This window comes from Arabidopsis thaliana, chromosome 3 (genome assembly GCF_000001735.4).
Source record: "Arabidopsis thaliana chromosome 3, partial sequence".
In the NCBI taxonomy this organism is placed as follows: Eukaryota; Viridiplantae; Streptophyta; class Magnoliopsida; order Brassicales; family Brassicaceae; genus Arabidopsis; species Arabidopsis thaliana.
This window is the reverse complement of record NC_003074.8, coordinates 9,929,690-9,952,148: the sequence shown is the minus strand read 5'-3', so window position 1 is coordinate 9,952,148 and position 22,459 is coordinate 9,929,690. Positions and strand designations below refer to the sequence as shown.

Below are 22,459 nucleotides of genomic sequence, written 5' to 3'. Positions count from 1 at the left end.
TGTTGGTGACTGTTAAACTACCTCAACGACATATAAAACATTATGAGCGTTGGCCCAATAAAGAGATATAGGCCCATAAAGTTATAGAGAAATCACCCGGTGGTTCATCCAAATCTAACCACGACGAAGATTATTTCCAAACTGCTCAAACTTCTCCGGCGAGTTTTGGAGACATTATCGGAAAACGGCGCCATTTTATTAACCGTGATTTTCGTTGGCTCCTTCACTGCTAATTGTTAGCATCATCGCAACAATCTCCTTCTTCTGATTGATTCTCTCTGTAATTTCCTCTTCGCGCTTGTTTTTTCCGTATTTGCTTTCTACTGAAATTGGTCTCTGGTTATCTCTCGTAGATTAGGGTTTATACAAGCTTTGATGTCTAAAGCCACTAACTAGTTTTGTTTATGCACGTACTTGTCCTATTGTCTAGTTCTCGCTTCGTCTTACGAGTTCCTTGTCAGAAAGCTTGACCCTTTTTGTTTTCTTTTCCATTGCTTTGATTGATGACTCTTAGGGTTTTTGACTTGTATCTTCTTTGTTTCTCTATAGATTTTGTGAAGGCACACTGGTTTTTGAGCTGGTGTTGAAGCAATGGGTAGTTCATTTAACGCTCAGATATTAGTTGAGAAGCTTGCCAAGCTCAACAATTCTCAAGCAAGCATAGAGAGTATCCTCTTCTGTATATCATAATTTGGTTGTAGTAAAGCTCTGTAATTTCATTGTTTAAGTACTTAAATAGGTGCTTGGAAAAGACTATACAGAATTGGTATCTAAGTTAATGAGTAACAATGGTATAAGATGAAAGTATTGGTATCTCTTCTCAAGCAGAATATATCTAAATTCCTCAGGATTTTCTTTTACTTGAGCTGTAGTTTATACCAATTTTGAGTTTCAGTGATATTGGTGTCTGATATACACGGATAATTTTCTCAACTCTCCCAACTTGCTTTTATTGTAAATTAGTTTCCCTTTGATTAGTCTCATGTGATGTGTTGTTTTTCTCTCGCCTTGTATACTATTATGGTGTATGTTTTCCTTGACGTTATACAGCTTTATCACATTGGTGTATCTTTCACATGAACAAAGCAAAACATGTTGTAGAAACATGGGGTAGGCAGTTTCACTGTGCCCCACGTGAGCAACGTTTGGCATACTTGTACCTCGCGAATGATATCTTGCAGAATAGCAGGCGAAAGGGTTCGGAGTTTGTAGGTGAGTTCTGGAAAGTACTCCCTGATGCTCTTCGTGATATGATTGAAAATGGTGATGACTTTGGAAGAAAATCCGCACGCCGATTGGTACGTGAAGTTAACTTTTTATCTACCACTCTCTCTGAATTTCTCTTTGTTTGAGATTTTAGAGAACATAGAAATGCCACTTATTGATGTGATTTAAAGAATTTGACAAGAAAACTGCATTGCTAATTATCGTAATTATTTCTTCAAGGTTAATATATGGGAAGAAAGGAAAGTTTTTGGATCCCGTGGACAAATTCTCAAAGAAGAACTTCTGGGAAGACAGCCTGAAAATGGAACCAGAAACGGAAATCTCGTGCCACTTAAGCTTGTAAGTCAGAGTTTGTTGTACAAGCAATTTCGTACCAGTATGTCTCAGTACGGTCCACTGTTATGTGATAATTTCTACTTTCGAGTTCTTCCATGCTAACCACATAATCAACTCTGTCATTTCTGCAGTCTGTTCCTCAGAGACAGGTAAATGGATCCACACTGGAGAAAGTAGTGTCTGCTGTTGAAGTTCTTCACGGCGTTCAGATTGATGAGGATGCTCTTGTTGGAAAATCTACTAATGCTGCTGGTTACCTTGAGAAAGCAACACAAGAGGTTGAAAGAGATCTTAGTTCAGGTATCACCGTCCATTGGCTGCTACATTACTGCAAATGTATTGATATGCTTTTTTCTTATCAAGTGACAAGCGACATAGCTTCAGTTTTCTACATTCGTTTGTTTTAAGAACTCAGCTGTTTGGTCTATCTTTAACCACACACCCTTTGTATCTGAACCGAAATCTTAAAATTTGCGTAACAATCTCGTATCTGGTCTATGTGTGATCTTAAACCACTACCACGCTTCCAATTCTTACTTCCATGATGCTCCTCTCTCATTTTTCCAAATAGTTTTTGCCAAAATCATCTTTTAAACATGGTGGCTCTTACCATTTGATAGGAATATTCAGCATATCTTTGTGTCAAATCATTTAATGATAAGAGCACTTACCCCCAATCCGCAACGAGAATAACCAGTGCTACACATTTTGGTTAATTTTGGATCCCTAATTTTTGTCACTACATTTCTGATTACTGGGACTGGTCTTTATATTAACTGCTTGTAGATATATTACACTTCTTTACTTGTAGGATAGAGAAGATCCAATTCTTGTTCAAGCATCCATTTGAAGTTGTTTTCACTATCTTACTTCTTGAGCATTGCTTTAAATAGGACACGCCCCTGGGCCAGCGGTGGTGAAGGAGTTGCAGGGACAACATGTCATATTGAGAGACTGCATCGAACAGCTAGGGGCAATGGAGACATCCAGAACAAGTCTTATCTCACATTTGAGAGAAGCTTTACAAGAACAGGTTTACATTTATACATTTTCTTTCAAAACAACATCTTTCATTGCACCGGCCAGAAACCTCACCTTGTTTTTGTTTTTGTGTCCAGGAACTCAAGCTGGAGCAAGTCCGTAACCACCTTCAGGTTTGAATACTTACCAACAAATGTGATATTTGTTCCTCAGACATTTTATACATTTCAATTTACACAATACATCATAACGTTCTCAATAGTACTTTCCGAGACATGCTGGTCTAGCTTCAAGCTTGTTTAGTGAATTTGTTCAAGGAAGATAGACCCAAATCTAATTAGGGTTCTTGGTTGCCTTTCCAAACAGAATGTTGCCTTGTCTTTATGCTATTTAGTTGAATTGATTTCATTTGTGCTACGATTTCAGATTGCTCGGTTTCAATCAGACCGAACTGGTGATCTCTGCAGACAGCTTCTAGACCATGGTGGTAGTTCACAGCCTCCTGCTACAGAAGAAGAAGAGTCAAAAGAAGTTATCAAAGTTTCATCCACTGCAGCAGCACCACAAAGCTTCACACACAGCGATGTGGAACAATCTGCACCAGTTATGTTTGCCTCAAACCCAACTCAATCGCTGGAAGACCCAAGAAAAACTGCTGCTGCTGCAGTGGTAGCTAAGCTAACTGCTTCAACTTCCTCAGCCGAGATGCTCTCCTATGTTCTCTCCTCCTTAGCCTCCGAAGGCATCATCGGAAACAACAACCCACCTGCTGTAACAGAAACTCTATCATCCGTCGATTTCCCACCAGAGAAAAGACCTAAGCTTCAAAATCATGACCAGTCGTATCTCTCACCGCACCATCAGAACACTGCAACAACATCATCCTCCACACCCCCACAACCGCTTCCACCACCACCACCATTCCAGCTTCAACCTCAGTTTTTGCAGCCGTTACAGCCTCCCGGGCCAGTAAACCACACACCATTCAACTACACCATAGCAACCTCTACTGCAACCACTCAGCAACAACAACAAGAACAAGGTCCTTGGGTACCTGGGCTCACTCAACTTTCAACAACCTCTGCTCCATCGGAGAATTCATACCAGAAGTTTCAGGGACAAGATGGTTTCTATGGCATTAACTCATCTGTGCCTATTACACCTGTCACTCGCCAGTAGTGTAAATCTGTTCGTAGGGGTTCATATAGCAAAAAGTTCACTTTTTTTTTTGGTTTTTTTTTGTTAAATATAGTTTCAATGGGCTTTTGATAATTAGGATTTTATGTTCTTAAAATGTGCTTTGTATGCTTTCTAATTGTGCGTCTAATCCAAGGTTTCAACTCTGTAAACATATCATAAAAATCCTTTGTTTTGCTCTGAGATTTTACTATTGTTGGAAGATTCTATAGATTTTCAAATTTTCTTGTTCCTCTCTTTGAAATTTACATGGAAGTCAGATTTGGACCAAAGTGATTTGTTGCTCGTCTTTTAAAGTCTTCTGGTCAAAACGCCGACAAGGCTTTGCTTTTGACTAATAAAGAAACATACTTTTCCACAATTTTCTTGTCTTTTTATCTTATTTCCTTACTCGTCAGGGATTCCCTGTAACGCGGCAATCCTGACGAAAGACATATCAGAAACTTTGATAGAATCACATAGCAGCAATCTCTTAGCTGGATTTTACCAGCTTCACTTTGAGATTAGGTCATTTACCCTTTTAAGGGTTTCTCTCCTACTTTCTTGATTCTCTTCATTCCCAAGACTCAAAACCTAGCAAACTTGGACATTTGGATTGAGTGTCTCTAGTCCGGGTAAGATTTGTGTGTTGTGGTAACTTTATCTGACGGTTTAGGAGCTTAGGTTGCTTAGATGAGTTCCAAGTTTTTATTTTTCTTTTGCTTATTGTTCTTCTTGTTCCTTTGGTCCAAGTTCTTGATTTGGACAGTAACTGAAAATTTCCTAATTGATTCCTTTAAGTTTGACTGTGCTCTTATTACTAGTCTTCTCTAAATATTTTTGTTCTTTGCTTCGACAATTTCATTGATGCTTTGAATTTGAGAATCTCTCTGTCCTCTTATTATTATAGGTCTCATTTGGGTGGATTCTTTCTGGTGAAATCTTTCTTGTGAGAGTTTTGTATTGGGAGAAAGAGATAATCAAATGCCGGAGGAAGATTTGGTAGAACTGAAATTCCGGTTATATGACGGTTCAGATGTTGGCCCGTTTCAGTACTCTCCAACCGCCACAGTGTCAATGCTTAAGGAGAGAATTGTCTCTGAATGGCCTAAAGGTTAGCACCGAGCACAATCTTTTGGTTTGTTTTTCGGCTAATCCGTGAAAAAGAAGTAAAAATGCGATAGAAGTGCTCTTTAATGCTTTAGATTTGGCTTTAGAACGTTTGCTTCAGCCATTTTTTTTTTTCTTCAGTTTCTTCACTTGTGGCTTGATAGACAAAGTTCAGACATAAGTCATAGGATCTGATTGACTTACTAATCATTTGTCTTAAAGTAGGAACAGAAGAAGGAAGTTAAACTATTGATCTTTTAAAAGGTTACTCGATCTTGTGATCTATGTTTTAACAGTTTCTCCACTTGTGGTATAGGCTTTTGAATTGGTCTGATTGTATTACTAATCACTTGTCTTATACTACAAATCATGTCTTTAGAGACTATAGGGACGAATACTGTTCTGGTTCTTTTTAGTAGAATTTCTTGATCTTACTCTTCAGTCTTGTGCATTCAACAAAAAATTGAATTTGTCTCATTTTGTTTCCTATTGTATCTTATTGACTAATCGAATTTGGGGGTTTTGAATGTGTGTAGACAAGAAGATTGTTCCAAAATCAGCTAGTGACATCAAGTTGATAAATGCTGGTAAGATTTTGGAGAATGGTAAAACTGTTGCACAGTGTAAAGCTCCATTTGATGATCTCCCTAAATCCGTCATTACAATGCATGTTGTCGTGCAACTGTCTCCAACAAAAGCAAGACCAGGTCTTGTTCTTTCTTATCTCCGTAAATCTTGTTTGTGGAATGAATTCTTTAGCCTAATATCTTGTTTTTTCTTTCTCTTACAGAGAAAAAAATCGAAAAGGAAGAAGCCCCACAGAGAAGCTTTTGCTCATGTACCATAATGTGAGAACAACAACAAGTCCCAAGTCAAAAAATCTGAAAGAGTTAAGTTTTGATTCTCTGTGGTATTTGCTAAAAGACCATATAAACATAAACTACCGCTTCATATTCGACATTTTCTTCACAAGTTCAAAGAAACCTTCATCTATGGCGTTATAAAGCTAGTCTATTAGAGTTGTTTCTCTTGAGCTGTGATGGAAAAACTCTTGTTTGGAGCATCCTTTATAAAGATAAGAGTTTTGTTACCGCGAACTAATTCAAGTATCTCTGTAACATATCTTGTATGGTTTTGTCAATCTTTAGTACATTTTAGACCTGGTTTTTTTCTCTATCAGGATCCGCCCAAAACTGTATCCAAACATCTTTATCCAGTCCATTACCTACAGTGAAAACGAGTACTAAACGTTTGCAGTTTGGTTCTTGAGTGGCAAACACTTTGATATGTTACTATATGGTCCATACCTTTCTCATCATTTTCCACTTCCACAAAGCCAATGTTTTGGGGATGTAGGTAGATACAAACCTCCAAAAGAAACAGAGAGCATGAGATCTCAATAAATGTCCTTTCACCTAACTTATCACTGTCTCCCACTTAATTCTCTCATTTATAACCTTCACTTTCACTTAGTGTCTCTCCACTATCTTGTCTTGTTTCGCCTTTAATTCTATTCCTCTCCTCTGGCTCTCATTTATAATCTTCACTCCAAATGCACCTTTCTTTGTACTCCCATCACTTTCTCTTCGATATGGTATTTACTTTAATCCGATTCGAATATTGTAACTATGAAAAACAAAATGAATAGTAAAAATATCCGTTTCGTATCCAAGCCTATTTTTAAAAGACACGTTTGTATAACTCTCTCTATATATAGAAAGGAACCACGAAGCTCTTTCAAGAGAGTTCTATTCTTGTCTGAAAACTAGTTCCCTATATTTCTTCTTTCTTCACACACATATTCTCCAATTCTTACATAAATATCAAATAAACCAAACTTGAAACTTGTTGTGCTTAAGATGACGAAGAAATCACTGACAATGTTTCTTTTTATACTTCTGCAATTTCTGCTCGTAAACTCTCTATCTTCAAAGCATTCATCACCCAAACCAAAACCAGATGCAGAAATCACTATAATGGGTTTTGTTTACTGCGATGTTTGCTCCAAAAACAGTTTCTCTAAACACAGTTACTTCATGTCCGGTAGTAACTCAGAACAAAAAGATCTCTTTAATTAATTCCCTGCAAAAACTCTGTTTCTTAACGTTTCTTTACACAGGTGTGGAAGTGAGGATAGTCTGCCGATTCAAAGCAGCTTCGTCAACAACGACAGAGACTATAACATTCTCTGCAAACAGAACCACCAACGAGTTTGGACTGTACAAGGTAGCCATATCTTCTCTAGATTGTGCTGATGTGGACAGTCTCGCGAGTTCTTGTCAAGCGAGTTTGATTGGAAGAAAAAACTTCTCCGATTCTTCTTGCAACATTCCTGGTTATAGAACCACTACGGATCAGGTCTTGTTTAAGTCTCAACAGTCTAATTCCTGTGTTTATGGATTCAATGCTTTGAATTTCAGACCGTTCAAGAGGGATCTTGCCTTGTGTGGCAAGAAATAAGGTTTTTAGAACTACAAATTATCATTCACTATTATTGAAACTCTCTGTTTGCTTTCTACTCAAATATATATATATGTCTTTCGTCTTGTTCTCGACCATTGGCTTTGGTTAAAAACAAAATTTGAATTTTTATTTCGTATGCTGTAAACTATTAGTATGAAAAATAAGGAAAATGAATCACTTTTTATTTCACAACGTAATGAACAGAGGAAAATTTTGGCGAATGCTAGAAAACACACCAAAATTTTACGAACAAATTTACACAATTTCTCCTAAAACGTCCGGAAAAATTGCACGACTGTTACTAGTTTTAAAGCACGAGTTACCAGGTCACCTGTTTTCGTTAGACTGATAATTCATATTTCTACAGCAAATTTAGTATATCAATCTGTGTAAATATTTTATTGATTTATAATATATAAATAAAGTTGCATCTAGTTATGTCGTCATAAGTTTACGCATACGTATATTTGGAGAAAATGTCAAAAAAATCTTTAATTGTAAAAAATAGCATAAAAAGTTTTAACTTTATCTCGAGTAAAATAATGCGCTAATTTTCATTAACTTTTTATTTTAATCATATTTTTAATTGACTTCGCATTTTTAATCGCTCATTTTGTTGACTTTACCCAATATGTCACGTAGTTAAGTTGACTAACAAAACAAATTTTTAGAGTTAAATTTTCGTTGAGATGTTATGTTAAACTACACAAAAAAACATTGTTTAACTAACAAATAAAACTTAAAATGAAATTCAATCTTCTTACTACTTAGATAAACTCATGGATACGTCAATGGTGACATACAAAAAGTGTATATTAGAGAGTAACTCAATTATATTATAGTGATTTAGCCCTAAGTTTTTAATTCTAGAAAATTTAAAAATTTTAATGATTAAAACAACTATAAGTTTTTAATATATTGGATGTATATTATTACAAACAATAATATATAAGATAACTTGTACATGATTCACCAAAATAGTCTAGTTGAAACAACTATAATTTGAAGTTAAATAGGCTAAGTTGAAACAACTATAATTTTGAGATTCAACTATTCTTGGGTTACGGATTTTTACATTCTTATTAAAATATTGTGTTATTGGTTTGGGGGGTTTTAAATTTCCTCAAATGAATATCTTCTTATACGAAAAGATTAGTTTTCTTTGTAATTTTATTAAAATGATGATTATATTTAGATGTGGTCATGTGGATGAACCACCACCAGTGCACCAAAAACAGAAAACGACGCCTACCAACTTGATGGGCTTTTAATAGATATAGTTAGTTAGGCCCAGTTTAGTGTTAATACGATACCGTTTGACGTAGTTTAACGGCCACCGACACGAACGAATCCAAAACGGCACCGTGTCAATCGCATCCAAAGCTCTGATGTAAGAAACTCTACACTTGTTCGAGTTTCGGAGAAAAGAAACGATGAGGAAGAGATGAAACGCGGTGGAACAAGACGGAAGCGGTTGTTCGGGAAGACGATTCTCTTATCATCTGTGGTTTTCTTCATCGGTTTTGGTTTGTTGTTGCTCACGCTCCGTTCCGTAGATCCTAATTCGTCTTTCATCGACGACGACGATGACGAGTCCGAATCCGAGGAGGCTTCGAGATGGAGCAACTCTTCTTCGATTGGAGAGGCTATGGTCGATGGAGCTAAACTCTGCGCGACGGTAGAAGAAATGGGAAGCGAATTCGATGGTGGTTTCGTAGATCAAAGTCTCAGAGTTCGAGATGTTATCCATCGCCATTTTCAAATCAATGGTGAGATATTTTGTTTTTGAATCGACTCTTATATAAGCGGAGGTGTTTACGATGAATCAATGTCGATGTGGTTATTGTGGTTTATAGGAGCTTCAGCGATCCGTGAGCTGCCTCCGGAGCAATTTTGTAGACATGGTTATGTTCTAGGGAAAACAGCAGAAGCTGGATTTGGAAACGAAATGTATAAGATCTTAACATCAGCAGCATTGAGCATAATGTTAAACAGATCCTTGATCATTGGCCAGACCAGGCATATATTGGTTCTTTCTCAATCCTTTTTCTCTATATTAACTGAACTGTTACTATGCTTGTTGTAGTTTGTGTTATTTGTCTTGTTTATATTTCTTTCTTTCTCTGGGTATCCTCAGGGGGAAGTATCCTTTTGGTGATTACATTGCTTACTCAAATGCTACGTTTACAATGAGTGAAGTCAAGCATCTGTGGCGACAAAATGGCTGCGTGAAGAAATACAAAAGGCGGCTTGTTATGAGATTGGATGATTTCGAGAAACCGGCTAAGAGTAATGTTCTATGCAGTAATTGGAAGAAGTGGGAAGAAGCTATTATATGGTCAGTTGAAGAAAAGAAAGTACAGAAGATACAACTTTGAATTCATTTTGTGAAAGTTATAATCATTACTGAGTCGAGCATTTGGTTTTCAGGTTTCAAGGCACGACAGACGCTGTGGCAGCTCAGTTTTTCCTCAAGAATGTGCATCCTGAGATGAGAGCTGCTGCATTTGAGCTATTTGGAGAGCAAGGAAACTCGGCACCACGAGGTAATGTGTTTGGAGAGTTGATGATGAGTCTCATATCTCCCACAAAAGATGTTAAAGAAGCAGTGGACTGGGTTCTACACGAGACTGGGGATCCTGATATTTCAGTGCACATGCGAATGTTGATGAGCAAGTATGTTAAAACGTGCATCTAGGTTTGTTTTTTTAGTTGTTGAGCTTGTTGACTAAGTCTTCCTTTCATGTTTTTCTCCAGATCTGTTAGACCTATGCGTGCAGCGATAAACTGTCTAGGGAAAGCAATTAACAGACTTGGCATACCGAACCCGAGAGTGGTTATAGTGTCTGACACTCCATCTGTAGTGAAAATTATCAAAACAAATATCAGCACCATTGCAGAGGTATCAATGATCTATTAAACTTGCACTTTCTCTAATCTTCCCAATGATTTATTCAATTCCATTGGCGGACTAAGTAAGTTGCAATGGTTTTCAGGTTCTACATTTTGACTATAAGCTTTTCCGAGGTGATATCGCTCAACGTGGCCGCGGTTTACCAATGTTAGATTTCAGAATAAAGGATTGGGGTCCTGCACCGAGGTGGGTTGCATTTGTAGATTTCTTCCTCGCGTGCCGTGCTAAACATGCGGTGATCTCCGGTGCTAACAGGCGAGTTGGGACTACTTATGCTCAGTTGGTTGCTGCATTAGCCGCGGCAAACAGTCTCAGTTAAGATCGTTTTTTAGTTTCCTCAACACTTATTTTTCTTTCCTTCTGATCTGTCTCATTAACAGTACTCCTTGACTGGTTAATTCACAGAGGATGGTTCGAGCAACTCAAGCTTTGCGTTCCTGAGTAGTTTCCAGAGCAATTTGTTAGCAGATGGTCTGAAGAACCAGGTAGGTTGGGGACATGTCTGGAACCGATACGCTGGACCGTTAAGCTGTCCAAAACAGCCAAACCAATGCGCCTTCACGCCGCTTGCACCTCCTGGTTGGTGGGACGGTATATGGCAATCGCCCATCCCACGGGACACTCGTAGGCTTGCAGCTTTCGGCATTGAGCTTTCCGGGTTTGGTACGGTTAACGAAGACCGGTTCCACGCCTATTGTAGCGCCAAGAAAGAGTACGTAAGCACTGTAACAATCATATAATGACTTCTTGAAAAAGATTCTGGACTCTTGGTTATAAATGGACTCACTGGTTTTATTCTTCAAATCTACTTCCCCTTCTTTAATTGAACCGGCCATATCAAACTTTTTGTTCTAAATAACCGGACCCAAACCGAATTAAGCAAACCGAACGCCCAGGCCTACGAGTAACTAGCTGGCCTCTTGGTTCAATATATGGTTTTACTACTCCCTTCTTAAATTGAACCGGCTTTCTTACCAGGTCTAAATAACTAAACCCAAACCGAACTAACTAATTAAACCGAAGTCAAATATATCCAGCTATAAGTAAGAGAAGACTTCTGGTGTTTATTAGAAACAAAGTAAGATTAAGAGAGGAATAAAGCTGGTGTCAGACATTAAAGATGGAACATCATCTCGTGGAATCAAACTTTTCCTAATACAAAAATTGATTCTCGGTTAGTGAAACTTCAATTTACTACCACTTGCAGATTGTTAATTTCATTATTATTATTCTCGTCGTTAGAAATTTGCTACTAACATTGCAAGTAGGTTCAGGTATAGGTGAGAGCTAGTTTAAGATGGACAAAACTAATTATGTAAGTAGTTCTTGTAAAATATGCATTTTAAAGGTAACAATTGCTATTTTGGTGTAAACTTTTGTAATGACTAAAAATAAATAATTGTGATGGAAATAAAATCTGATTACAAAAAGATTTGAGAACGTCATGATTCATTCATAATCATGTACTGTCTACCATACTTTTTATTCTACGTACTACCATACAATCTCCAAATTTTAAGAGTGGTATGGCTCCATGACTCACATCACATGATTTACATTACATATTGTACTAATGTCAGAACCTTAACCGATCGTAAAAACCGATCAACAACGTTAACCATCATTATTGACCGTTATCTGTCGTCATAAAATCTCGGCCAAGGCTTCTTTAAAGTCTTGGCTAAATCAAAAACAACTTTTGAATTTGAACCTCATAGTGGAGCTAGAGAAGAACACAACCAAGAATCAAATGTGTATACGTTCGTATAATTAATACTTGTTAATACTGTTTCCCTCTCCTCTTTCTTTAGTTTTGTTAATTACTAGACTTTTATGCACAAAATGATAAGAATGGAGTCATAAAATCCATAGAAACCATAAAAAAAAAGTTCCGATAATTATCATTATCGTATATTGAATAATGTGAAATAGAAGTTGAATGTGTTTCCAAATTTGGTTCGGAACTGTCTTATGTCTCAGACAGAGAATCTTTGATAAAATCTTTTAACTTACATTGCATGGATATATTGGCCTAAATTTTACCATTATCAGCGTTCCTTTTAATTTTGAGGTTAAACATAGGGAAAAGCATCTTGCCGTTTTCATCGTCTGTTAAAAATTATTGAGTTTTAGACTGGGAATCTTTAATACTTGTAGCTCACGTTACATGAATTTGTTTATCAAAATTTTGTTATTCTCTGCGGTTTTTGCAATACACTTAAAAATTATTTTGCACCAAAACCAACCAACAAAAAAAATTCTTCAATGAATTTCAAAAACGTTGATAATTTTTTTGTCGTTACGTCTATAGTTTTGGGCCTTTTTTGAATGCATAACAAACATAGTTATCATCTAATATATCACTATTAGAATTTAGAAATACTTAACGTGAGGATTATTTTCTAATTTTTGTCTTAAAAATTAGTTTAAATTCAGAATCCAACATTTATCACAATTATAAATTCCAGGGATATAAAGGAGAAACTTACTATAAAACAATTAACATTGTAGATTATTACCCTCAATGGCATAATAAAACAATAAATGATTTTATCTCATAGAAGCAATTGGTGAGTAACGTACCATATATATTGCACCCCCATGCTCTCTTTTGTTGATTACGTGTCTTTCCTTCCTATCAAAACCCCTTCAACCAAATCTTATCTAAATCCCCCAAAATTTTACGAAAACTCTCGATTTTAATCTAAATCTCCTTCCTTATCACCTCACAAATTTCTCGTGTTTTTTTGTAATCAATTTTTGATGGAAAATTATTCCCAAAACTCGAATCTCTGTTGATCGTGTGTTTCTTGGGGTTCGTCTGATTCCTTCAAAGTTTTCATCTTTTTGATAACAAAACCGTTAGTTCTTTGTCCTCGTGTGTGATCATCTCTTGAGCCCTATTGATAAACCATATAGAGAGTGTATGTGTGTGTATATCTTTGTTTATTGAGTGACACCAACAACAAAAAGATTATTTTCCTTGAGATTGATTAAAAGAAAACATGGTTAGTTGCTTGTGTTTTCGTCCCAGTCGGAAAACGAAGCTCAAAGACAAATCTCATAAGAGATCCATACGTAACCAGACATCCTCCTCTTCTGGTTCCTCTCACTTCCCTTTGATCTTTTTATTATTATTTATAGATTAATCTTGAGATTAGTCATCTTTAATACCAGTCATTAGTAGTAAATCATGATAAAATCTCCCTTTTCTTTTAAATAGCTTATTTATTAATGATACATATAGTATTTGTCTTGTGATTAGTTTATACGGATCGTACAAATCCCGGCTTAGGGTTTGTGTTTTATAGTTCAAAGATTTGTGTATTTGGCTGATAAATGTCTTTTTAATCTACTTGTGATCCAATAACATATGTGATATAGTCTCTCATTGTGTTGTTTTGTTCCTCTGTAGCCCAACCAGCTGGAACAGCAAAAGAAGTAGATTCGTCAAGTTCACAAACCGTAGTGCAAGATTCTTCTAGATACAGATGTCAGATTTTCTCATACAGAGAACTCGCCATCGCGACTAACAGCTTCAGGAATGAATCTTTGATCGGAAGAGGTGGATTTGGAACTGTGTATAAAGGAAGGCTAAGCACTGGACAGGTAATCTATTATTAACATTTGGACTAATCAAATCAATAATCTTGTCGTTGTGAAATCTCTAACTGTTTGTCATTGTGCTTTGTTGTTGGTCTTAATTCAAGAACATAGCTGTTAAAATGCTTGATCAGTCTGGTATTCAAGGAGACAAAGAGTTTCTTGTGGAAGTCCTAATGCTCTCGCTCTTGCACCACCGAAACCTAGTGCATTTGTTCGGTTATTGTGCTGAAGGCGATCAAAGACTCGTTGTCTATGAATACATGCCTCTTGGATCTGTAGAAGATCATCTCTACGGTAAAAAAAAAACTACACTCAAACCAAGAAATTTTCAAGAACGAGATTCATTAAAGTTTTTTAAATTCTTGTGTTGTTTTGTCAGATCTTAGCGAGGGTCAAGAGGCTTTAGATTGGAAGACAAGGATGAAGATAGCTCTAGGAGCGGCTAAAGGGTTAGCGTTTCTTCACAACGAAGCACAACCTCCTGTGATATACAGAGATTTGAAAACTTCAAACATATTGTTGGATCATGACTATAAACCTAAGCTCTCAGATTTTGGACTTGCAAAGTTTGGTCCAAGTGATGATATGTCTCATGTCTCTACTAGAGTTATGGGAACTCATGGGTATTGTGCACCAGAGTACGCGAACACCGGGAAGTTGACGCTGAAATCTGATATTTATAGCTTTGGAGTTGTGCTGCTGGAGCTTATCAGTGGACGCAAAGCTCTTATGCCCTCATCCGAATGCGTTGGTAATCAAAGTCGCTATCTTGTGCATTGGGTAATCCTCTCAACCTTATTTTGCTTAAGGATGGATTAGTTTTTTCCTTATGACCATTTATAGGCTTTGCTTCTTTTAGACTATATAACCAGATTATATCTATCTAAATTCCAATTTTGCTTAAGAGAAAAATTGTTTTGATGGTGACCTTTTGGTCGATTTTGCATAATTATACCGTTTACGATTTAGGGTTTAGGGTTTAGATTAATCAATTAACCATTAAACCATATGCTATCAATTTTGATTTTTCGTAAAAATGGTAGTGGTTTTACTATTGACCTTTAACCATATATAGGTTTTGATTTTGGTTATGCTGATGAAAAAGAGTTTCGTGTTATGGCCCTTAATGATGTGTGGATACGTATTAGACTAATGAATGTTCCGATTTTGATGACGACATGTTCATGTGTTTCTTTTTTTTTTTCTTAACAGGCACGACCGTTGTTCTTGAATGGCAGAATAAGGCAGATTGTAGATCCAAGGTTAGCAAGAAAAGGCGGTTTTTCGAATATACTTCTTTATAGAGGTATTGAAGTGGCCTTTCTGTGCCTAGCAGAAGAAGCAAACGCTAGACCATCGATCAGCCAAGTCGTGGAGTGTCTTAAGTATATCATTGATCACACAATTAGGAAGGAAAGGAGAACTAGGCGTAGACTACTAGGAGGAAATAAGGATGGGGCGGGGACATCGAGGTCACCGGATGAGACAATGATGAGGATGTTAGAAGAAGAAGAAGAATACGTAACTAGTGAAGAAGCTATTGAGAGAAGGAGGGTAATCGTGGATGATGCTCGTACTTGGGCCGGTATGAATAGGAGAGGGGCTACGCCACCAACTCCGACTCCATGAAAGTGAAGTAAATTTTTATTAACTTGTTTTTCAAGTTATATTTGGTTAAGTTTGTTTGGTGAGACTATTGTTAGAAACCAAATTTTGTTAAAACATTTAAACATGGCAATTTAGTTAATACTAGATTTATGTTTGTTTTTATATATGTACTAACATCAAATTGATTTCTTACAAATTTCATCTGCTTCAATAACTTCGGTTTATTTAATTCGATTAAGATTTTGTTTCATAACAAAAAAATTAATATTTTGGACGTAAACTTTTTCATTTCATTTTTTTTAATATTTAATTTTATTATATTGAATCAAAAATTACATGGTTATCAATAAACATACACATACAACCAATATTTAGGTAAAACAAAATAATCGAAAAAGTAAAATCGCACGTTGCTTCTTTCGATAGGTAGGACTTATATGCTACCAGAGAAATAATTCTGTTACTTTTTTTATTCGTTTTCATCTTTGATCTTCTTTTTTTTACTATCGCCTTTTTGATGAAACTACAATAAGTTCTTCAAAAATTATTAGTTGCGATCCATCTGTTACATCGCAAATCATACAAATTTTTTTTAGTTGTAGAAAACATGATTGTTTATATAGCGACTTGTTTTCCATATAGATATTCCTTCTTCACAGCCTCCAACACCGGTATCATGACTCCCCAACATCCATATAACGCTGCCACTGGATTCATATGGATCATATTCATATAACGCTTAACATTCTGCAAACTTGAAACTTTAGTCAGATAGCATTATAACATATCTACCATCCTTATTGGAACCAGAAGCGTTCTACAACCACTTTGTGATTTTTACATCGGAATTGTTGTACACGTAAACTTTTTTGTGTTATGAAAAATGTATTTAAAAGTTGAATGAACATATTTATATAGTTAGGCCCACTTGTGTGAATTCAGATTTTCAAGGCTCAAAAGAATATTTTTGTTTTAGAGAAGGTTGAGTCCATCATCATAACCCATATGTTGCCTGTCATCATATTTTTCTTTCGACCTTTTTCTCCTCGAGATTTCAAAAGATAATCACTATTAAGAAACAAAATTTTTGACCGCGGTTACTAAGTGACAAACCAATGAAATAAAGACACGTCAGCTTCTGTCAAAATAAGAAAGATAAACTAAAAAAACGACGGTCACACACAGTTTCTTTCTTTTTGGTTATATTAAAATGTTTTTGTTTGAGAAGACAAAAAAAAAAAAAGTGGGGGAAGAGAACCCACCATTGAAATTGGGGGAAGAAGAGAAGAGAGGCTAACACACAAAAAAAAAAAAACCCTTCTTTTTCGCTGGCTTACTCGTGCCCTTGTCGGCTTACTTCGCCGGAAATCTGAATTATCCTTTTGCCGGAGACTACTTACCCTTCTCTTTCTTCATCTTCGAAACGGGTTTTTAAAGCTCAGCTCTTGGTGACGCCGTCGTGAGAGAGAGAGAGATTGAAGTAGAAGAAGAAGAAATTGAGGTTGAGAGATGTATGTAGTGCCTCCGCCTCAGCGATCTGATTCTGGATCCAATGGTGATTTAAGGGTTTACCAAACTTGGAAAGGCAGCAATGTGAGTTTTTTTTTTCTCTTTTTTGTTCTTCTTTGAGCTATAGATGCTTCATTACTCTTCCTTCCCATTTTTTTAGTTTTTGCTAAGTCTATTAAATGGGACTTTAGATTAGCTGCTATGTTTTCAATTTCAACCTAGTTCAAAATTGGAACTTTATTAAGTCTTTAGGAGAATCTAGCTATTGCGTTTTTGTGAATCCTAGGTTTTGGTGTCGTTTTCATAGGTTGCTTTTGTGGTGAATACCCTTTGGATCGTTTTAAGCTGGACAAGGCATTTTAACTTTATCTAAATATAGCTCAATGATAGATTGAGTTACTTTGGACAGAAAGGTTTTGTAATTTGAGATTACACATATATATATAGTAGATACTTGTGTATAAGGAGGTTTTCAATAACCTTCTCTCTGTGTTGCCTTAAGACATCAGCTAGAGAATCTGAATACTTCTTCAATGATTACTTACTCTGAGTACTGATTAAGACATGTGTTGTGTGATGTACTGAATTCATCGCTGGTGTATTGTTTTCCTGGATGATTCTTGTTTTTGGGGAATACTTTGTTCTCGAAAGTTTCTCTACCGGGCTGTTTATTTTCGCGTTTTATTTTGCAGATATTCTTTCTTCAGGGAAGGTTTGTATTTGGGCCAGATGTTAGATCACTGGCGCTGACCATTTGTCTCATTGCTGTCCCTGTTACAATTTTCTGCATCTTTGTCGCAAGGAAGCTAATTGATGACTTCTCCGATAGCTGGGGAGTCTCAATAGTAGCTGTCGCCGTCGTGTTCACCATTTATGTATGTATAGTTTTTTCTCGCATTGCATAGCAGATGGTCTCTATAATATTCTGTAGCTGATGCTTTTATTTTGTATTCCCTTATGATTCCGTTTCTTTCTTCAGGATTTAATTCTTCTGCTGCTTACATCCGGAAGAGATCCAGGTATTATCCCAAGAAATGCTCATCCTCCAGAGCCTGAAACCCTTGATGGAAACATGGATGCAGGGGCTGGCCAGACTCCGCAGCTGCGATTGCCTCGCATTAAGGAAGTACAGCTTAATGGAATCACATTTAAGGTCAAGTACTGTGACACTTGCATGCTCTATAGGCCGCCTCGCTGCTCGCATTGCTCAATTTGCAACAACTGCGTAGAAAGGTTTGACCATCACTGCCCTTGGGTCGGCCAATGTATTGGGATGGTAAGTCAAAATCCAACTGATCCCGTCTTTAAGCTATCCACATAAACCATAGTTTCCTAAATATCATCTCATATTCTGATGGTTGTTGCAGAGGAACTACCGATTCTTCTTCATGTTCGTCTTCTCCACGACCCTTCTATGTATATATGTGTTTGCCTTCTGCTGGGTCTATATAAGAAAGATTATGGAATCAGAGCACACAACCACTTGGAAGGCAATGCTTAAAACTCCTGCCTCCATTGTTCTAATAATATACACATTCATATCAATGTGGTTTGTTGGTGGCTTAACAGTTTTCCATTTATATCTCATCAGCACGAACCAGGTATGTTGCGACCATCCAATCCCCACCCTCTCTTAAGGAATCACGGTATCTCTGTAACCATTGATTTATCTTTGTTCTTGCAGACTACATACGAGAATTTCCGATACAGATATGATCGGCGAAGCAACCCACATAACAAGGGAGTGGTTAATAACTTCAAAGAAACATTTTTTTCCACAATCCCTCCTTCAAAGAACGACTTTAGAGCTATGGTCCAGCGTGAACCTCCATTACCTCCTAGATCTGTAGCAGGTGGTTTTATGAGTCCAAACATGGGTAAAGCCAATGATGAGATTGAAATGGGAAGGAAGGCTGTTTGGGCAGACATGGGTCCAGCAATGTCAGATCATGGTGACGGTAAACATGGTAACAATGAGCGGTTACATGTTAAGGACGGTGAGTTAGGCGAGCTATCTCCAGACATTAGGGCAACAGTTGATGAACAGAGTGATAGGCCAAGTATGCACCCGAGACGCTCAAGCTGGGGAAGGAAAAGCGGAAGCTGGGACATGTCACCAGAAGTTATGGCCTTAGCAGCCAGAGTAGGAGAACAAAACCAGAACGGCGGAGGTAGCAGCAGCGGAAGCGGTTTAGTGACGGAGAACCGGCCTACATAATTGATTACATGGTTTAGCACCGAAGGAAGAAAGAACATAGCCGAAGTTCGGTATGGTGAATACAGGTTTAGAGAAAATCTGAGGGGAGTTTCTTTTTCTTTTCTTTTTCAAATGTGTATTTTTTTTCTGGGATTATTCAGCTTATAATCAGTCTTGTGGTTTGTGGTTTATGGAGGGAAAGCAGAACTTGCTAATGTTCTTAATGTGGAAAGTGTTTGTGTTGGGCTTTGTTGTGGTAAAGCAAAGGTTGAATTGGTGTGTTGTTTGTATGAGTGAGCTTTCTTCTGGATTTGTTTTCTTCTTCTTTTCTTTTAGTTGTGTTAATACATTTAACCAGAGATTTCTGTTTTTTTTAAGGTAGAGGAGAAAAAAGTTGATATATAAACAAAAAAGTTTCTGTGTTATTTTATCAAGAAGCTGAAACAGAATTATCAAGACATGTGGACCAAAAGACAGAACATTTATATAGTTGTTCATTGAAGCATGGCTCTGCACTTAATGCAGAAGAGCCCTAATGTTTAATTTATTTTGCCTCTAAATTAATTTAAATTTGTTTTTGTTTGATAGGACAAGGTTACAGAAGATGAGTGTGTTAAGGTCTCTGCTGAGTCAAAGATATAGTCAAGAAAAATGTCCAAATCAATAATTAAAGCCTTGAATTATAGAGTTTAAGTTAAATTTTCTGAAAATCTAAGCTTGTCACACAAACATCAGATCATAAAGACAGGATCTTAAAGAGAGTCGATAAGATTTTCATCAGTGTTATATATAAAACTAATATATTTATATAACATGGACCATAGTTCAATTGAAATGTCACTATTATCATTTAGTAGCCTCTGCTCCTCTTTATTAGGAACCTTACTTGTGATAGAACCACCATGTGAGAGAGCTCTAAACCCTCTGAAACTATTCTTTTCATCTTTATCTTTCTGTCTTCTAAATTCACTTTCAACATCAGAGAGCCCTAAGCTTTTTTTTTTACTCATTACACCAAAAACCTTCAACGGCAATTTAACCAAGTGAGTTTCTTGTAGTTTTGCTACTTCTCTCTCTTTCTTGAACACTGTAGAGTCTTAAGGTCCATATCACATGATGGAGACAAGCTCCTCTGTTTATATATTAAGAGACACCAAATCTTAAATACCAATTTAAGCAGGTGGGTTTCCTTTGTCTTCTCTTTAAACCCTCAACAGCTTTTCAGTTTTAGGATAAAGTTGGAGTTTCAAATTCTGCTGCCTTTACTCTTTTCCTCAATCTCTCTGCTTTTTGTCACATACCAAAAGATGTATAAGAATCAGTTGCAAGAGCTTGCACAGAGGAGTTGTTTCAGTCTCCCATCATATACATGCACAAGAGAAGGACCAGATCATGCTCCAAGATTCAAAGCTAGTGTAAACTTCAATGGTGAGATATTTGAAAGCCCAACTTACTGTTCTACTCTCAGACAAGCTGAGCATTCAGCTGCTGAAGTTGCTCTTAGTGCTCTCTCTTCCAAAGGTCCTTCAAAGTCTCTAACTGCTAGAGTTCTAGTAAGTCTTAATCTCCTCTAAAGCATGCAAAGTTCTTTCTCATGTTTGAATCATTTTTTTTTGCGAAGTCTAATAATGTTTGGTTGTTTCTCTGAGGATGAGACTGGGATCTACAAGAATCTGCTTCAAGAGACAGCACACAGAGCTGGTCTTGATCTACCGGTTTACACAAGTGTGAGATCAGGACCTGGTCACATCCCAACATTCTCTTGTACTGTGGAGCTTGCTGGAATGAGTTTTAATGGAGAATCAGCAAAGACTAAGAAACAAGCTGAGAAGAATGCAGCCATTGCAGCTTGGTTCTCCTTGAGAAAAAGTACCTCCAAACTCCAAACTTTTTACTCAAATCTTATTGGTTTGTTATCTCTCTCATTCACCCTTTGCTACATACACAGTGCCAAGATTGGACCCATTGAGAGGTGAAGAGAAGGAACAAGAGATAGTTGCAAGAGTCCTCTCAAGATTTAGACCCAAAGAAGTGAAAAGAAGAGAACCAAACCAGTCAAGAAGAAGAACAGTCATCAGAACAATTCGCCAAAACACAACAACAACAACAACAACCACAGGAGACTTGTTGTGTGAGAAACTCAGATCCATCAATCTATATACCAATGAAGCTTCATCATCATCACCACCACCACAGAGATTCTGGCCTTCAAGAACAAATCTCACACAAGAACAATCCAAAGTCAAATCATTGCTAGAGAAATGTCAAGAATATGCAGAGAAGAAACAGAGCCTAGATGATCCTAAGCCAGAGATGAGAATCAAAACATCATCACCATCACCATTATCATCATCAGTGGAGAGAAACTGTTATAGTAAGCTCTTACCCTTTCCAAGTTTTGTGTTAAACCATCAGAAACTAGCTCCAGCAGTTCACATCAGATCAGTGATCCCAGTTTGTTCAGCTCCTCCACCAAAACCTAACCCTAACCCTAATTCATCACCGTTCATCACAAGGGAGCTGGGAAATGGAAGCCAAGAGAAGAAGTCATTACCAAATTAGGATTAGAAACAAAATCTGGATCAAACCCATGATTAAAGGTTGTGTCTTTAGATAAACCCATGTTAAGGATTTGATAATAGAGAGATTAGAGAAATGGGTAAAATCAAATCAGGTCATGGGTTTCTGTATGTTCGTCGTGTAAATTTGACTTTTTTGAATTTTACGACCTGACATGAAATCAATGTTTCTGAATTGCACGTAGAACAAAAAAAAAAGAAAGAAAGAGTCAGAGAGAGAGAGAAGAGAGAGGAGCAATAAATGAGTGGGGAAGAAGGAGAATTAATGGCATTTGTTTTTCGCCATTAATGCGCCGATTGCTCTGCTTCTCCTTCCCTAACTCATTCATTAATTGGCTCTGTTACTTCTGTTTTTTATTTTCAACATTATTTTCTTGTCGTTCAAAAGAAAATACGATTATATCAAAATCTCAAATACACATAAAAAATTTTATTCTTTCAAAAAAGTCATTATTTTGTATCGAAATTAGTATAGAAAATTATAAAGGAGAAAAATATGTTTTAGGAACACAAAAATAAAATTTCTCAAAACTAATTTAGTAACTAGTAAAATACTCACTTTGTAAGAAAATGAGAAAATAAATGTTAGAAAAAAATCGCTTGATGCTAATCAGGTATTGGAGAGGACATAAACTCCTTGGGACCTTGGCATAGTTAGTACTTTGTGTTCTGTATTATTGAGTTGTTTCTAGTTAGGTTAAACCGGACTACACCTCTAAATTGAAAACAATATTCTCATGGTATTATTCAAAA

The 22,459-nt window shown here is 36.7% G+C and overlaps 7 protein-coding genes and 1 long non-coding RNA gene across 11 annotated transcripts; 7 read left to right on the top strand and 1 right to left on the bottom strand.

The window, feature by feature from the left end:
• Positions 1-93: 93 nt before the first annotated feature.
• Positions 94-4,024, top strand: AT3G26990 (ENTH/VHS family protein). Of its 2 annotated transcripts, none has more exons than NM_001338847.1 (8): positions 94-235; positions 550-667; positions 1,051-1,298; positions 1,447-1,566; positions 1,695-1,863; positions 2,457-2,596; positions 2,682-2,717; positions 2,971-3,926. In NM_001338847.1, exons 2-8 carry the CDS (start codon positions 592-594, stop codon positions 3,721-3,723), a joined length of 1,542 nt encoding a protein of 513 aa, NP_001325949.1. In that variant the 5' UTR covers positions 94-235; positions 550-591; the 3' UTR covers positions 3,724-3,926. The 2 variants fall into 2 exon arrangements, with proteins under 2 accessions (NP_001325949.1, NP_189335.2); NM_113613.5 differs by having other exon boundaries at positions 108-280; positions 2,971-4,024.
• A 40-nt stretch (positions 4,025-4,064) lies between these two features.
• Positions 4,065-6,393, top strand: MUB4 (membrane-anchored ubiquitin-fold protein 4 precursor). The gene is made up of 4 exons (NM_113612.4): positions 4,065-4,355; positions 4,631-4,834; positions 5,367-5,537; positions 5,621-6,393. The coding sequence occupies exons 2-4, from the start codon at positions 4,705-4,707 to the stop codon at positions 5,680-5,682; spliced, it is 363 nt and encodes a 120-aa protein (NP_189334.2). The 5' UTR covers positions 4,065-4,355; positions 4,631-4,704; the 3' UTR covers positions 5,683-6,393.
• On the bottom strand, positions 5,996-6,269 carry AT3G05135. Its single transcript, NR_141153.1, has one exon. It is a non-coding gene; the product is annotated as an other RNA (long non-coding RNA).
• On the top strand, positions 6,288-7,683 carry AT3G26960 (Pollen Ole e 1 allergen and extensin family protein). The gene is made up of 2 exons (NM_113610.2): positions 6,288-6,873; positions 6,950-7,683. The coding sequence occupies exons 1-2, from the start codon at positions 6,690-6,692 to the stop codon at positions 7,288-7,290; spliced, it is 525 nt and encodes a 174-aa protein (NP_566805.1). The 5' UTR covers positions 6,288-6,689; the 3' UTR covers positions 7,291-7,683.
• A 583-nt stretch (positions 7,684-8,266) lies between these two features.
• AT3G26950 (uncharacterized protein) lies at positions 8,267-11,042 on the top strand. The gene is made up of 7 exons (NM_113609.4): positions 8,267-9,062; positions 9,150-9,312; positions 9,431-9,631; positions 9,724-9,969; positions 10,051-10,195; positions 10,290-10,521; positions 10,613-11,042. Exons 1-7 carry the CDS (start codon positions 8,738-8,740, stop codon positions 10,945-10,947), a joined length of 1,647 nt encoding a protein of 548 aa, NP_189331.2. The 5' UTR covers positions 8,267-8,737; the 3' UTR covers positions 10,948-11,042.
• Positions 11,043-12,843: 1,801 nt separating this feature from the next.
• Positions 12,844-15,567, top strand: CDG1 (Protein kinase superfamily protein). The gene is made up of 5 exons (NM_113608.3): positions 12,844-13,309; positions 13,623-13,816; positions 13,918-14,107; positions 14,193-14,593; positions 15,026-15,567. Exons 1-5 carry the CDS (start codon positions 13,213-13,215, stop codon positions 15,440-15,442), a joined length of 1,299 nt encoding a protein of 432 aa, NP_189330.1. The 5' UTR covers positions 12,844-13,212; the 3' UTR covers positions 15,443-15,567.
• A 1,082-nt stretch (positions 15,568-16,649) lies between these two features.
• On the top strand, positions 16,650-19,623 carry AT3G26935 (DHHC-type zinc finger family protein). Its single transcript, NM_180307.4, has 5 exons — positions 16,650-17,014; positions 17,623-17,805; positions 17,910-18,206; positions 18,298-18,531; positions 18,615-19,623. Exons 1-5 carry the CDS (start codon positions 16,931-16,933, stop codon positions 19,146-19,148), a joined length of 1,332 nt encoding a protein of 443 aa, NP_850638.1. The 5' UTR covers positions 16,650-16,930; the 3' UTR covers positions 19,149-19,623.
• Positions 19,624-19,899: 276 nt separating this feature from the next.
• DRB3 (dsRNA-binding protein 3) lies at positions 19,900-22,153 on the top strand. 3 transcript variants are annotated; one of them, NM_113606.5, is made up of 4 exons: positions 19,900-20,307; positions 20,435-20,680; positions 20,777-20,996; positions 21,076-22,153. In NM_113606.5, the coding sequence occupies exons 2-4, from the start codon at positions 20,435-20,437 to the stop codon at positions 21,687-21,689; spliced, it is 1,080 nt and encodes a 359-aa protein (NP_189329.3). In that variant the 5' UTR covers positions 19,900-20,307; the 3' UTR covers positions 21,690-22,153. The 3 variants fall into 3 exon arrangements, with proteins under 3 accessions (NP_189329.3, NP_001030779.2, NP_001327581.1); NM_001035702.3 differs by having other exon boundaries at positions 19,900-20,680; NM_001338846.1 differs by having other exon boundaries at positions 19,900-20,996.
• Positions 22,154-22,459: the final 306 nt, after the last annotated feature.

Coding starts and splice junctions, on each gene's coding strand:
- AT3G26990 (NM_113613.5), top strand. CDS start 592: ATGGGTAGTTCATTTAACGCTCAGATATTAGTTGAGAAGCTTGCCAAG. Junction 1,567..1,694: donor ATCTCGTGCCACTTAAGCTT/GTAAGTCAGAGT, acceptor TCATTTCTGCAG/TCTGTTCCTCAGAGACAGGT. Junction 1,864..2,456: donor TGAAAGAGATCTTAGTTCAG/GTATCACCGTCC, acceptor TGCTTTAAATAG/GACACGCCCCTGGGCCAGCG.
- MUB4 (NM_113612.4), top strand. CDS start 4,705: ATGCCGGAGGAAGATTTGGTAGAACTGAAATTCCGGTTATATGACGGT. Junction 4,835..5,366: donor TGTCTCTGAATGGCCTAAAG/GTTAGCACCGAG, acceptor GAATGTGTGTAG/ACAAGAAGATTGTTCCAAAA. Junction 5,538..5,620: donor TCCAACAAAAGCAAGACCAG/GTCTTGTTCTTT, acceptor TTTCTCTTACAG/AGAAAAAAATCGAAAAGGAA.
- AT3G26960 (NM_113610.2), top strand. CDS start 6,690: ATGACGAAGAAATCACTGACAATGTTTCTTTTTATACTTCTGCAATTT. Junction 6,874..6,949: donor ACACAGTTACTTCATGTCCG/GTAGTAACTCAG, acceptor TTCTTTACACAG/GTGTGGAAGTGAGGATAGTC.
- AT3G26950 (NM_113609.4), top strand. CDS start 8,738: ATGAAACGCGGTGGAACAAGACGGAAGCGGTTGTTCGGGAAGACGATT. Junction 9,970..10,050: donor ATGCGAATGTTGATGAGCAA/GTATGTTAAAAC, acceptor GTTTTTCTCCAG/ATCTGTTAGACCTATGCGTG. Junction 10,522..10,612: donor AGCCGCGGCAAACAGTCTCA/GTTAAGATCGTT, acceptor GTTAATTCACAG/AGGATGGTTCGAGCAACTCA.
- CDG1 (NM_113608.3), top strand. CDS start 13,213: ATGGTTAGTTGCTTGTGTTTTCGTCCCAGTCGGAAAACGAAGCTCAAA. Junction 13,310..13,622: donor CCAGACATCCTCCTCTTCTG/GTTCCTCTCACT, acceptor GTTCCTCTGTAG/CCCAACCAGCTGGAACAGCA. Junction 14,594..15,025: donor GTCGCTATCTTGTGCATTGG/GTAATCCTCTCA, acceptor TTTTCTTAACAG/GCACGACCGTTGTTCTTGAA.
- AT3G26935 (NM_180307.4), top strand. CDS start 16,931: ATGTATGTAGTGCCTCCGCCTCAGCGATCTGATTCTGGATCCAATGGT. Junction 17,015..17,622: donor AAACTTGGAAAGGCAGCAAT/GTGAGTTTTTTT, acceptor TTTATTTTGCAG/ATATTCTTTCTTCAGGGAAG. Junction 18,532..18,614: donor ATCTCATCAGCACGAACCAG/GTATGTTGCGAC, acceptor TTGTTCTTGCAG/ACTACATACGAGAATTTCCG.
- DRB3 (NM_113606.5), top strand. CDS start 20,435: ATGTATAAGAATCAGTTGCAAGAGCTTGCACAGAGGAGTTGTTTCAGT. Junction 20,681..20,776: donor CTCTAACTGCTAGAGTTCTA/GTAAGTCTTAAT, acceptor TGTTTCTCTGAG/GATGAGACTGGGATCTACAA. Junction 20,997..21,075: donor TTGGTTCTCCTTGAGAAAAA/GTACCTCCAAAC, acceptor CTACATACACAG/TGCCAAGATTGGACCCATTG.